Raw genomic sequence first — 14,958 nt, 5'->3', positions numbered from 1 at the left:
TAACAGAAAGACCGAGCTTCTTGATGGTAGAAGAGAAAGACTTACCTCCCCATCGAGAAGAAGCCCATTCAATAAATAAAGGCCAAAGGGGGTTCCACCAAGGCACCCCACAAGAACAAAGAACACCCTTCCAAATATGCAACGAGAAAGAGCAAGCAAAGAAAAGATGATTGACAGTAATTGATAGGATTAGTGTTTTATAGGATTGTTATATGCGAAAATTGAAAAGAAATGAAAAAAGGAAATTGAACTACTAACTGATGAATTTGGGAACTTTTGAAACTCTGGCAGAAGCCATTTCTGATGAGAAGAGCAACATCATTAGGAATATCGAGGAGGGAATCAAGTAAGAACCCTTCTTGAGAACCATCTTGTCAGATGAACAAAAATTATGAGTTCTGGATTTTCTCCACTTCGCTTTATATAGATTTATGATATACATCAAGGTATTGTAGACGAGCTCATAATGTCAATAGCACATGCTAGGATATTTACTCGAGGAATCATATAATCCAGTTAAGGTCTTTGTATTTTTGCTTCTTATTTTCAAGTTCAGTCAAGCTCTTGGAAAATCAACGCATATATGATTTGGTTTCCCATCGATTTCATATATCCAGGACCAAATAATTAATCTGTTGAAAATTGTGAAGAGTTTCACAGCCTAAAGTTATATAATGAAGCTTTCTTGAAGAGCATTAATTTCCTTTTGATTTCTGTCAATTTGGACAATGACATAGATATATAGGGTATGAGGAAGGACGTCGAATTGGACTATATATTAAGAAAATTTGTATTGAAGTTTGTAAATAAATAAGAATATATGATATGAAAACGGACATCAGATTGGACTATTAAAATTTGTTGACGAACTTGAGGCATTGCTAGCATGCATTTGCTAAGGAAGAGATGAATTCATCCGGCTGCAAGCTGCTTTCCCATTATAACTCTACTGCCAGCACCCCAAAGCTGTAAACATCACATTTCTTACCTGCCTTCATTGTGTAAGCAAGCTCTGCCATCAAAACTAAACCATCATTATAAGAGTTAAGAAATAACATTGAATGTATAAACATTTTGAACTTATTACCTGGAGCTATGTATCCATATGTGTCTGCACGAGCAGTCCAGTTAGATGAGTCTGGATTCAAAATCTTGGCAGTGCCAAAGTCCGACACACAAGGTTCATATTCGTCATCGAGCAAAATATTGTTGCTTGATATGTCTCGATGTACAATCGGTGGGTTGCAATCATGATGCATATATGACAATGCATGAGCCACACCTTTTACAACTCTTACTCTTGAACTCCACTCCATTTTTGGAGCTTCAGATTCTTTGCTCAATATTGAAGCCAAGCTACCATTTTCTAGGTAGTCATAGACCCAAAACAAGTGACTTGGATTTGAACAAAACCCAAAAAGTTTCACAATATTTCTGTGTCGTATCTCTACTAGTGCTCTCATTTCATTGAGGAACTCCTTCATTGACGTCTCCTCACCATTGCTGTCAAGTATAGAATGGAGTTTCTTCACTACAACTATGCTGCCTGAGGACAACTTGGCCTTGTAGATGCTTCCTGATCCTCCCTTACCAATGCAGTGCATGGAGTCAAAACCATTGGTTGCTTTTATGATTTATTCATACATCATTCTTCCATCAAAGTTGAGTGCGGAAAAGATCTCTCCATCCTGCATATCATGCTGCTGTGGTTGCTGCTCTTTCTTCTTTATTGATCTAACAATCATTACAATTCCCAGTAGAGCAAATGAAAGAGCTCCCAATGAAAGAAAAATGATCATGAACAAGGAATTTCTACTGAATTTTGAGACATTCTTACAGGACTGAAGTTTTGTAACAACATTGCTACATAATCCTTTATTCCCATCCAATGTAGCATCTTGAAATGCTTTGTTGTTTGGAATAGGACCCTGCAACTGATTGTAGGACATGCCAATGTACAACAAGCCAAGCATTTTATCGAAAGATGTTGGAATGAGATTGGAAAGTTTATTGTGTTGAAGATGCAGTTCCTTAAGGCTCTCCATACTGCTCATCCCTGATGGTATCTTACCCTAAAGTGAGTTGTAACTTAAATCTAGTTGAGACAGATGAACTAAATTCCCCAACTGAAATGGAATCTCATGACTCAAATTGTTGTTGCTCAAATTCAAGTAGTTTAACTTGGACAAGTCACCTAAAGTGCTTGGAATTGACTCGCTAAATTTGTTGGTGGACAGGTCAAGGTATCCAAGATTATTTAAGGATCCAAATGCTGTGGGTATATGACCCCAAATTTGATTGTCATTCAACACCAGCTTCAACAAAGTCATTCTCACCAATTCCTCTGGGATCATCCCAACTAAACGATTTGATGAAAGATCGAGTTCCTGAATTTGGGATGCATCGCTGATCTGAGGTGGTATGCTACCAGTAAGTCTGTTTCTCGCAATTCTTAGAGTTCCTAATTTTGGACATTGTCCCCAACTGTGTGACACTTCACCATAGAAGTTATTGTGGCTTAGGTCTATAAACTGAAGTTGAGGATAGACACCAAAGTCTTCAGATATATTGCCTGTGAGTTGGTTCCATCCGAGATGGAGTCTGACTAAGCTGCTACAAGTTTTCAAGCTCTTGGGGTTTGGACCTATCAAATAGTTGTTGTTTGCTGTAAAATATTCTAGTGCTCCACCTCGGCAAATATTTTGGGGCAAATAACCAACAAATTGGTTAGTATCCAACTCTGGTACAGTCAACTTCATGAGATTCTCCAACTCTTTGGGGATGGAGCCAGAAAGTTTGTTGTCACGAAGGTATAACATTTCTATGTTTCTCAAGTTCCCAAATGAAGTGGGAATGGAACCATTCAGTTGATTCATGTTGAACTGTAGATTTACAAGAGATTTCAACCTTCCCAGCTCTTGAGGAATGGCTCCAGAAAGTTCATTTTGGAATAAATAGAGATAAGTAAGGTTTGTTAGGTCACCTAAAGTTGCCGGGATTGAGCCAGAAAAATTGTTCTGGTGAAGGTATAGTTTGACCAGTGACTTCAGATTTCCTAGTTCTGAAGGGATAGAACCAGAAAGATTATTGTTGCACAATGACATCACAATTAGCTCTTTGAAGTTTCCAAAATTTGGAGGGATTGGACCTGTCAAGTAGTTGGCATCAATAAAGAGCTCAACCAAATTATGAAGGTTTCCTATTTCTAGTGGGATGGGACCAGAAAGTTGGTTTTCATAGAGATACAGAAATCTCATGTTGCTCAAATTACCAAGATAAATAGGAATTGAACCTTCGAGATTGTTGGTGTATAGCGCAAGCTCATAGAGAAGCTTAAGGTCACCTATTTCTTGAGGAATTGAGCCATTTAACTGGTTTCCCATGAGGTGCAGGACCTCAAGTTTTGTTAGAAGACCAATTTCTGGTGGGATTTTCCCAGACAACTGATTAAAAGATAGATCAAGATAAATAAGTTTGGAGAGGGAGCTGATCTGAGGTGGGATGACATCGAAGATTTTATTCAAGCTGAGGTCAACATATTCAAGATTAGGGAAAGCTAGGAATGAGAATTCATGTAGTGTACCTTGAATACCAGAACTGGTGAGATTTATCTTGTTGACACTTCCAGCAGCGTTGCATGAAATACCAACCCAAATATTGCATGGACTAGAGACACTGAAGTTTGGAAAATAAGTCCATGAGGATAGATTATTCTGGGATTGGAATCTAAAGCTGGCTTTCCATTTCAGAAGAGAGCCGGCTTCAGTAGAAAACTAGAAATACTAGCAGAGGAACAGAAGCAACGTTTCTGTTTGGTGTTGAGACCAGCAAAGCATAGAAGATGAGGCAAGCTAGAGAGAAATTCTAGCATAATTATAAGTTGATCTCATGGTTTGTTATGGTACTTGATGAGGCTCTCAAGGTTTTCTTATATAATCATATATAAATTTACTTTGAAGTTTGAATCAATGTTTTAAAAGGCTAAGAGGCTATGGAGCGAGAGCCTCACCAAGGCGCTTGCCTTGAGGCGTAAGCCTTTTGTAAAAAAAAAAATTTAATTCATGTCATTATTCCTCCTATATATAGAACATATATTGCAATCAACACAACATTATATATTGTCATCTATTCCTAGTAAGTACTCAAACAATGCAATTCAAGCAAATCACCAAACATAAAACACATTCAAAGCAAATCACCAAGCAAAATCTTTCTTCTGTGTCCCATCACTAGAACTCATTGTGCTGCCAATGACACCTCAATCTTAAGAGGCAAAGCACCATCACACAATTAAAGGAAGGAAGCCAAAAACAATAATGTAAGATCAATTAAGCATCTTGACATACTAAACCACACACATAGCTCTATCACAAATTCATAATGAACCACACACTATCACAGAAACAAATTCACAATGAACCACACACTATCATAGAAACAAATTCACAATGAACCACACACATAGCTCAAGCATTCATCTTTCTCATTCTCGATTGTACAGTTAAGAAAACACAATTGAATCGGAAATTCGGAATGATGTGTGTACCTCAAATCAATGGTGAGTTGGTGATCGAGGGAGGTGATGGTTTGAGGGTGCGGCCTCGGCTTGGAGGGTGCGGCCGTTGCAAAAGACAGTGACGAGGTGGTGGTTTGAGGTGATTGACCGGCCGTTGCAGAAGACTGCGACGAGGTGGTGGTCGCGAACTAGTGGTGGTCGCGAACTAGTGGTGGTCTCTGTGTTCATATTGTGTGATCGGGAGAAGGAGATCGGGAGAGGGAGAGGGAGATCGGTTGATGGAGAGGGAGGAGGGAAGGACTGAAGGAGGGAGGCGCACGACCCAGTTTTTCTTATAAAACTAGGCTTTATTCAGTAACACTAAAACGACCTCGTTTTCCTTATCAAACTAGGCGCACGCCTTATGCGCCTTGGGGTGCGCTTTGTGCGCCTTTCGCGCCTTTTGCGCCTCTGCGCCTAACCAGCAAAACACAAGGAATTTTCCTTGCGCCTCGCACCTTTTAGGCCTCAAGGCGCGCCCGAGGCGCATTTTTTAAAACACTGGTTTGAATGCATGCACTTGAGTCAAAGTCTCTACCTTGAACAAGAAATTTTGCATTTTCTGTCTGTTAAGAAATTGTTCACACTTCCATTCATAGAGAAAAAAAAAAAAAAAAAAAAAAACCTAATTTGCACTCGGACATGTTCATGCACAGAAGTACCTATTGCAAACATAAACATATATGATCTAGTTTCATAAAATAATTGATGCATCTTTACTTCATAATAGACATAAGTAAAACGGTATTTAGTTAAGTAGAAAATTAAGTTCCATGTGTAGTGAATCAAGTTACAAAAGGCATTCATGATTCACTGCTTAATAATACATTATACAGTTATTATAGACTTTATTATATACATGATTGACAAATATGGACATGGATTAGAAGCTCAATAATTGACCCTTGTTGCATAACCTTGATGCTCAAGCAGTCTTTTGTGACTATCATATGATTCTTCAACCACTGACCAAGTCACAAAAGACTGCTTGAGCATCAAGGGTATGCAACAAGGGTCAATTATTGAGCTTCAACCACTCATGGTTGCACTTGCTCTAATGGTTCTTTCTTCTTAGCCTTCTCCTTCTCAAGCAAGTAAATTCTCTCTGCTTCTGGTATAGCCAACATGACTGTGCGCAGCCTCAAATTCATTTCTTCAACCTTTTCCATGAGCCTATCATTTGTAAACATGCCCAGGAGGACACTCTGGATTGTTTCCCAGCTCTCATATAACGGTAAAGTAATGATGAAAATGGAACCAATTGTACCCCATGCTATTGCTATCACTGCCCAGAATGTGAAGTACCCTATACTAAAAGCTCCTGTGCACTCATTTTATAGAAGAAATAATCAATTTTTAACTCTTATTGTGGATATTTAAGCAGTATTAGAATCATGCATGAATTATTGGAATTACCTGCTGGAAGACTCAGAAGAGGCCACAACAAAACAATCACAAAAGTAAATCCAACACCCCATTTCACTATCCAGGCTTTTGCTCTCAATAATTTTTCCTCCCTGTACTCTTCTGCTGGCAGCTCACTCTTTTCCTTCTCAACCACTGTGATCTGCCTTGTGGTTCCCCAATCGTAGTTCTGCGGGGACATGAAGCTACATATAGCATGTATAGCGCCACCAGCAAGTATAGAGACAAGGTTTCCAGCAAGCATTGGTGCATTCCTACCTGTTGTGTCAAGATTCACTCGGCCATACTCAATTTTAGCAACAGATAGCCATGTGATGATCCCAAGAAGACAACCAATTGTTGCTCCTAGAATTGCTCCAATGGCATTTGCCTTTCTCCATAGAAGCATGAAAGCAATGGGAAGCACTGCTGAGCCGATGAACACTCCCATTGCCAGATACATCCAACCCAATGACACTCCTGCCTTGTTTAACATCACTGCTAACAACCCCATAAAGCATCCGAAACCAAGGATGACAGCCCTAGATACCTTGAGGATTGTCTTTCCAGTTGCATCTGGATCTATGTATGTGCGATAGATATCATAAGTACATAATGAGGATACTGCTATAAGCTCTGAGGAACCAGCAGATGTCACTGCCCTGTTCATAAGATAAGAGAGTTGGATTGTCAAAACCTCAGGTATTAAAAAGATGTTCACCAAAATGTGTGCAATTGTGTTATAAACTTATAACCGGAACATTTCTAATGGTCTATAGCAGAATATGCAACTGTTGAAGTAGCATGAAATACTTAAGCTAGACACTGTCTAGGAAGATAAATCTCACCAATTTCCATCAACTAATTCCTAGACACTATGTTTCATGTGTAACAAAATACTTAGATGTAAATAACTAAAACTCACATGAAGAGCATAGTAAGAAGAAGAACTGATCCTCCTTTTCCCATCAAAGCTATAGCTGTGGCAGGAGGAACAAGACCACGACCTGCTTCACTTGCTGTTATGGGTAAGTCAAGGGCCAGTGCTCCCAGACCTAGTGATGTTGCCAAAGAGAATGGGACTGCAAACCAGACAAGCCCACCTAACAAGTAACCTTTATGAGTTGATGACGGCCGTGCAGCTATGGCACTTACCCAATATCCCTAAAGTTTCCGAGGATAATTACTTCAACTGTGACGATCAAATAAATTTCTGAACTCAAAACATATGAAACATATCTTCTTGGTTGGTCTAAAAATGTTACAAACTTACATTATCAACAAAGACGGTGCCAAAGTTTCCAACAATGTTGATAATCCCAAAGACTAGCCCGCCTGAACTCATCATGGTTAGGTACGACCCTTTGTAATTCCCACTGACAGGACCACAAGACTGCCCCTGATGAGAAATTGGCTCCTGACAGATTCTTGATTTACTTGCTACCTCTATCAGACGGTTGTACACAACTCTGGGACTACCAAGCTCATTGCTTGCCGTATATACAAGGTAAACAAATATGACTAGAACCACATGAACTGAAACCAAATACATGAAGAACAAATATCTTAGGTTCACATGAACAAAGGGAAACATAGAACTTAGAAGGGAAATGTTAATGATTACCTATAACAGAATGTATATAGCTTGCCAAGAATGTTGCTTTTAGTCCTCCTGCTAAAGTGTAGACAATTACTCCAAGAGGTATCAGGAAGCTAGCAGCATAGATGTTCACTCCGGTAAGTGCATTTACAACAGCAGAACCACCGAGCAGCAGCATTGCCGTTACAATAATATTTGTCAAAAAGCAGAAACTGAGGAAGACCATGTGTGCAGCTGTGCCCCAGCTGAAAGAAAAATATTGAAGATTACAATTGGTTATCCATGAAATTTTGGACAGAAATCCTGTGAGGTTTTAGTCTTGATGCATGGTATCCTTTTTTTCAATAGAACCAAACATACCGAGCTTTTACAATTTCGCATACTGTGTGAGCATGAGGAGCCTTTCTCTTGATCTCTATAGCCATTACACCAAACAAGAGTACCTATTATTTTACCAAATCAAACAACAGATCTAACATTTTATCAATCTCATGAACTGACTCTAACAATCAAGAAAGTGTAAAGATCAGCTTGGACATGCCTGAATAGTTGCCCCACTAGCATACCAGAAAGGACCACTAACTCCATACTGCCAAGCAACATTTGAACTTTGCAAAATTGTAGCTGCCCAGGTCCACTGTATCATAAAATTTCAAAACAAAAGAAGCTCAATGAATCCAGAAAAATTGCCTTTCCAGTTTCCACAGAAAATTTGCAAATGGTTGCATTAATCCCAGGGACTATACCTGAGATACAATCACACTAGCTATAAGCCCTGTTTTAACATTTCTTCCGGCAGTGTTAAACCATTCGGATGTGTGCTTTGAACCAACATACCGCTTCTCCAGCCATACCTGATTCACAGATACAGTAATGTAACATTAACTAGAGCCTTTTCTTGTCCTGCTATTTAAATAGTAATAATGAATATGGTCTTTCACAAAGGCTCTTGACATTCTGGCTTCAATTTGTCCTCCTATACAACCATTATAACTTAGTTTAGAGAATACAAACAATCGAGCATACAAAGTTATACCGTCCTACAAAAAATCTGTTGGCAAATTTGAATCCGAGAGGTTCATGACAACGGCTTAGTGCTTACTGTAACACAGTGGTCAATATTCTAATGTCACGTACAATCAACAATCTTGTTATATAGAAAGGACTTGTTATTCCAAGAAAACTGGGACTATTTATCTATGGGTAAAGTTTAGTTTCGTTTGTTTTCTTACAATTGTTTTTCAGAGCTAAAGCACACAAAACTTGAATTGCTAGCTGGTAACTTCTATTTTCTTTACCCTGAAGTCAACTCCAACAATTGTTAGGTAGTGCACTTCAGCACTTTGATTCAACTGAATATTCTAACCAAAACACCATTGACAAAGTTCTATCTATTCATCAAAAGATAGAAGATAAGAGAAATAGGGACCATAAAATATATACATACCAGGAAAGATGTGAAGACAGCAAAGAAGGCTCCAAAGCCAAGAATAACAGAATATCCAACGCTCTGATTGAGCACTGCGTTCCCTTCAAAGAAGCTGCTTTGCCTCCCACAGCCATCTCCAGACACGACGTCGTAGTACTTGCCGGAAAAGTCGAAAGGCGGACACTGTGAACCAGAGCTAGCCATCAAGATAAGGCTAACAAGCTTAGCAGCTGCACGACCTCCGATATATCAGTTATATGTATATTTTGTATCGAAGCTTCTGTTTTTACATGAAAGACAAACTAAGCTGCAAATGAATGATGAGCTAATGAGAACAGAAATGTAGAGGGGTGAGGAGGTGGCTTAGTTTCTTGTTATAAGCAGAGCTAAGTGTGAAGTGCGAGTCAAATTATTTTTGTATACAATACAAGCTAGTAGTTCATAGTCTTTCCGTTGGACTTTATGGATTAGATTCTTATGTCTTAGAGAGGAGCAGGAGATTCTTCAGACCAGAAAGAAAACAAAGAGGCAAATCAAGGAGATTCATGTAATTTTAGTAGCCAGACTAATATGCAAGCTGAAAGCATATGCAAGTAGCCATAGAATGAACAATTATTGTACTTTTGATTGCGTATTTCCATGCGTTAGGTTCTCTGACTTTAGTGGCCCTAAACTAAAAAAATGGAAATCCATCTCAAGTCCTTACTTAATTACGTTAATGAGTATCTCATTGTGGGAATATAGGTTTTTTTTTATCAGTTTGATAAGTTGTGGGAAACGGGAATGTTAGGATGCTTAATTTTCAGTTTGATCTACCCGTAAATCAGAAAGAACAAATACAGCTGAAAGGTTTCAGAGAGCAAAAACAGAAAGAACCAGAAAAGGCTAAACACAAACTAAGGAGGACCAGGGAGTCCATCGCTCCTTAAAACAGAAACAATAGAGATTGGGGACTATCAGCCCACTCAAGAGAGCACATATCTAATACTAATAGTTCTGATTTCATTTGTACCACATATCTAAGAGTTCTGATTACATTTGTACCTCATATATAAGAGTTCTGATCACATTTGTACCACACATATAAAAGTTCTGATTACAATAGAAGAAGTTTTGTCTATGCAAACAACCAGATAAAGTCCATTACCAAAATCAGCATGGCCGCCACAATATTCACCAAAGTTTCATCTTCCATCACAGCCACCTGATCGTGGTCATTCTTCACATATACCAAGCACCGATAATGGTTCATACATAAGATAAGAAAAGAATGTATATCTTTCAGATAAATTGACATGTCCTATCTAGCTCAAGCTCAGGATTGTCTAATTGAATTTACTAATTTACTATGGATAAGCAGAATTTGTAAAACAGAAAAGCATTTTATACTAGAAACATGCTCAACAGAAAAGCAACAACTGATGCTTTAAGAAGTAACAAGGTGATGAGCCAAAAACTAGATCGGCAGCTTGTTTTAAGAATTGAAAGAAAGTAATAGAAAACTGCTTGCGTAGATTGAAAGGCAGTCAAAAGCTGGAGCAAACACACACACTTGTGGCACCAAAACCCTAGAGCTCATTAAGTGGTCCAAGACACATAAAGTAGGTAACATCATAATACGAGGAAAAGCATTAGGGGCATATATCACGTACCAGAGTTTCTGAGTCAGAAGTCTCCTCTTCATCCTAGAACAGAAAAGCAAAAGAAATAACCACAGTTTGTGACAACATGTCGTAGGGAACATGAGTGGGTGTATCACCAAATGCAATTCATGTAATATATGAATAATAAACAACAAGCGTTTTCGCTCATAAATAATGCCAAACAATGACAGTGCTATAGTTTGATTTACTCTTTGAAGTCTAAACCTGGTCACAGAAAAAATGGGGCAAAACTAAGGATTCAAACACAACCACATAGGCAGACAGTTGTAGTCAAGAAGGAGGTCCAAACATAATCAAACAATATTTATAAGCAAATCACACAATAGGTCATGTATATACATGCTTTCTCATAATCAACAAATCAATGTTTTGAGAATAATAAATGAAGCTGTTGAAGACCCTAATCGTAACGCAAAGCTTAGAGGTGTTTTAACTTGAATGAACCTCCTCGATGTTCAGGTCCAGCTGCGAGAATGTCACCGGAGACATCAGAATCTTAGAATTTAGGTTTTTACGGAGAGAGAGACAGAGAGAGCAAAACTCGGAAAGAGGAGCCGTGATGTTTGTGAAGAGCGAGACTCAAATAGGGACTGAGTGACTATACTACCCCGCGGGAGAAAATAATTTTAAATTCAAATTAAAGATTGGGTCGGTAGATGACCAGTCAGATCCGGGTCCATCAGCCCAAGCTTGTTTTCATTCTAGCCCAACCATTAGTCCACGACCGAGCTCGCTTTCTTAACGTTTTTTTTTTTTTTTTTTTTTTTCAATTTTGATTACTAGATTGACTATAGGAGAAATATAAATTGGAAGATTTGGAAAGTAGTTTGCATTCCTTTTCCTTATAAGATCTATATTTCTTTTCTTTCCTATTTCTAATAGATTTACATTCCTATATAAACATCATCTCTCATAGATAACCGAACATCAATAGTTTATTTCAATAGCTAGTTACAAAAATACTCCATCACTAACGATTAATCATGAGCTTAAGTACGTCAAATTTTACTAATCTTTGGGCGACCTACACGACACCCTTCCATTGTTATAGTAGCCAAGTTGAGTGGAAAACAAGTAGGGCATCAACCTTGGGCGAAAAATAACACCTTCAGATCCAATTCAATCTCTACGGGTCAGCTAAAACCTGGTATAAAAAAAGAGGTCGTATTCAACGTGATAATAGGTTTACCCGTCCTGTTAACCTCAACGCTCAACAAGCCATTATGATCCGTCGTACGGAGCTACAATTTGGCGACGAGTTTATCAGCAAGAGGATCAATGAGGTCCTTACAAGCATGGATGTCCCCAGAGATGATGACCAACCAATCATTGTTACTAAAATACTTGAGGTGGTTGGGTCCAGAGATATATCCCAGCTCCCTGTTAATGTTTTTCTCAATGTAGACATACATGACACAACTATTGAATTGTTTGATTGGGATAATATCATTCCATTCTTGGACAGGCTTGAGATCAATGTCCAGACAAGTAAGCGAGCCATCGTCGACAAGTTGGAGAGAGTGCGACTTGCTAGTTTGGAATCAAGGCATGATAATTATGATGCATGTGCTATTTGTAAGGATGACTTTGATTTTGATGATGCCGGTGCTGAAGGTATTCAACTGCCATGCTTACACCTTTATCATGAACATTGCATCATTCCATGGTTGAAAATCAGTTGCAAGTGTCCTTTGTGCCGGCAATAGTTGGCATGTGACAACGAGCCAACACAGATCCATCGCGAGCAAGCACCTTCAACCTCATCATAAACTGGTCTTAATTGTTATTAATCAAGACGGTCTTTTTTTGTACGTATTTCAAATAAACAATCTAATCTTCAAAGATTAAGTTAGTTTACTTTCCATTATCTCATTGTTAATTGGAAAAATACCTGTTTAATACTAATTTTAACCTTTCATTACTCATTCTAATGATAATTTTTTTTATAAGCCTATTTGAATATGTAAGATACTTTTTTTTTATGTCTAAATGAACAAATTTTATTAAAATTCTTAGTGGAGTCATAATGAATGTTATATATTCTTCATTTTCTAATGCTATATATAATATTGACACGTAGACTAATAAAAAAACAAATACTTAACACACAGTATTATTATTAACTCCCTTGTGCCGATATGTACTTTCAAATAATTGTCTTGCAAGACCGATTCAAGGTGAATTAGGAAAACCACTTTGAGCATCTTCAAATTCATCTAGCAAAGCCCTCTCGATCATGATAGACTGGTTTTGGATAAGTTGTATTCATCTTTTAAATAATGATGTTCAGGGATGGATGATAGTGGAAAGGTATCTGACAAAGATGCAGACTCTGCTTCAAAGCTGGTCCCGAAGACTAGTGGATGGCCGTCGAAGGCCGATGGATGACAGAGGTGGGTGGTGGCTAAAGGTTATGTCACGTCCCAAATTTTACGATTTGAAACATATTTTCAAAAGCAAAGAATTTCAATGTGAATCGAAAAATTATCCAATATAAAGGAATAATTAATTATTCACAAATACAGCAAGTAAAAATTAAAATTATAAACCTTACATCCATATTGAAGGTATGATATCAAACTCTAACCAAAGAGCGAAAGTGCAAATTTAAATCTAGGAATTTACATAAGAATCATGTCACTCACTTTCAGGCAAGTGGTAGGCGTCAATTACTACACCTGAATGCCTCTTGTTAACCTTCAAGACTAACTCCCTGCAAAGTCACTCGCTACACCATAAAATGGTGTACCAGGTTCACAAAAGAAAAGAAAACCCGGTAAGTTTATGAAGCTTGTATGAGTAAAAAAAAACTACACAAGAGACTATGTAACACACAAATATAATTCTTGATGTATAACAAAAGAATATATTAAATGAGAGAATAACATGAAACACATCAATTAACATCACATAAATTCAGTAGCTTTAACTTATTGAAGGACACATACGAACCAATATATAGGCATAACATATCCCTTCCTCTTGTTGTTTATACTAACTCAAAGAAATAACCCACGTTGTAAATAACACACACCATTGATAATATTTCTCACCTATAACACCCACATGGATCAACTCACCAAGTAAGGCTATACACTATCACAGATCATACACACCGTGAATGGTTAACGACAAATTAGTGCACTAACTATTTTGAGGTTTTTCACCCCCAAGGACTCTTCTTGTTCCCTGCTTGCTCACAATGGGATCAACTCACCCATCTTGTTTCCTACTTGCACACTACGGGATCAACTCACCCATCCTACAAAGTACTCAAGGTATTCTATTCTTTCATCAATTGTAACCTCAATGATACATTACCATATTGATGACTCAGAGTTAACTATGCAGGTGTCTACGCAAGTAGATATAAACCAAATCAAGAACAGTAATGTATGTAGATTGATAATTCCTTGTTTGCTTTAAAACAAAATATTCAAAAGAGTGAAAAATATAACCATGATCGATTGCAGGGAAGTGATATATGTATTGCAAAACATAAGATATCAGAATTCACATAAGACATAACTAAAGTATGATATTAAGAAGACAAAGTAATTGACTCTAAAAAGAACTCAGATTTCTTTCAGATGTTCATACCAGAAAATTCGATACAACCTTCATATTTCAAAGTTCTCTACAAGTTTCAATTCTTATCCATTTGAGGTGATTCTTGATCCTATTGAATCGTGAAGGAACATTCTACAATGTTGTGTGTGCTTCATACTTAATCAAGAAGTTCAATGAACCAAAAGAGTCCTTGAACCCATCTGGATTAATATAGAAGAGAAACAAACAAGAAATAACTCCACACCACCATAACTTCCTCAATTCTCAATCAAATTATGCAAATAATATGTCGATTTTATACTACTCAAAATGCCCAACACATCTGTACAATCAAATCATGAATTCAAAGACAAACAAGGATGCTAAATTGACCAATTACAGTAAATTCGACCCAAACCATAATAGAAGAGAAAAACCTGACTGAACCCAGTTTCCAAACAACCAAGCATCCCTAAAATTCAAGTTCCTATCAATAGATTGTGAAATCCTCAATGGCAAAGAAACGACTCTAAGGATTATCAGCAACAATGAAAAAGGTAAAGAAGAACATTTATAATCATTGGACTAAGAAATTTATGAAGTTTTACTCACCTAACACTTGCTTCCAAACGCACAACTTCAGTTCTCCTCCCTCTCCTCCAAAACGTCTGTCCTCCTCTCCCTATTCCCGCAAACTAGTCGGTAAACAAAAGCTTTCCAAAGTCAGTAAAGTTAACTGCCTGTAGTGTTCCCTTTC

General features: G+C 37.8%; 2 protein-coding genes across 2 annotated transcripts; both read right to left on the bottom strand.

Annotated features, from left to right (window-relative positions):
* Positions 1 to 938: 938 nt before the first annotated feature.
* Positions 939 to 1,604, bottom strand: LOC101301399 (probable LRR receptor-like serine/threonine-protein kinase At4g08850-like). The gene is made up of 2 exons (XM_004301629.1): positions 1,088 to 1,604; positions 939 to 1,024 (listed from the first exon to the last, which is right to left on the bottom strand). The coding sequence occupies exons 1-2, from the start codon at positions 1,602 to 1,604 to the stop codon at positions 939 to 941; spliced, it is 603 nt and encodes a 200-aa protein (XP_004301677.1).
* Positions 1,605 to 2,072: 468 nt separating this feature from the next.
* LOC101301115 (urea-proton symporter DUR3-like) lies at positions 2,073 to 9,192 on the bottom strand. The gene is made up of 10 exons (XM_004301628.1): positions 9,007 to 9,192; positions 8,306 to 8,413; positions 8,101 to 8,196; positions 7,920 to 8,002; positions 7,584 to 7,804; positions 7,233 to 7,495; positions 6,885 to 7,123; positions 5,972 to 6,621; positions 5,609 to 5,876; positions 2,073 to 3,675 (listed from the first exon to the last, which is right to left on the bottom strand). The coding sequence occupies exons 1-10, from the start codon at positions 9,190 to 9,192 to the stop codon at positions 2,073 to 2,075; spliced, it is 3,717 nt and encodes a 1,238-aa protein (XP_004301676.1).
* Between the last annotated feature and the right edge of the window lie 5,766 nt (positions 9,193 to 14,958).

Source organism: Fragaria vesca, linkage group LG5, assembly GCF_000184155.1.
Source record: "Fragaria vesca subsp. vesca linkage group LG5, FraVesHawaii_1.0, whole genome shotgun sequence".
NCBI lineage: Eukaryota > Viridiplantae > Streptophyta > Magnoliopsida > Rosales > Rosaceae > Fragaria > Fragaria vesca.
This window is presented reverse-complemented; position numbering and strand designations above follow the sequence as displayed.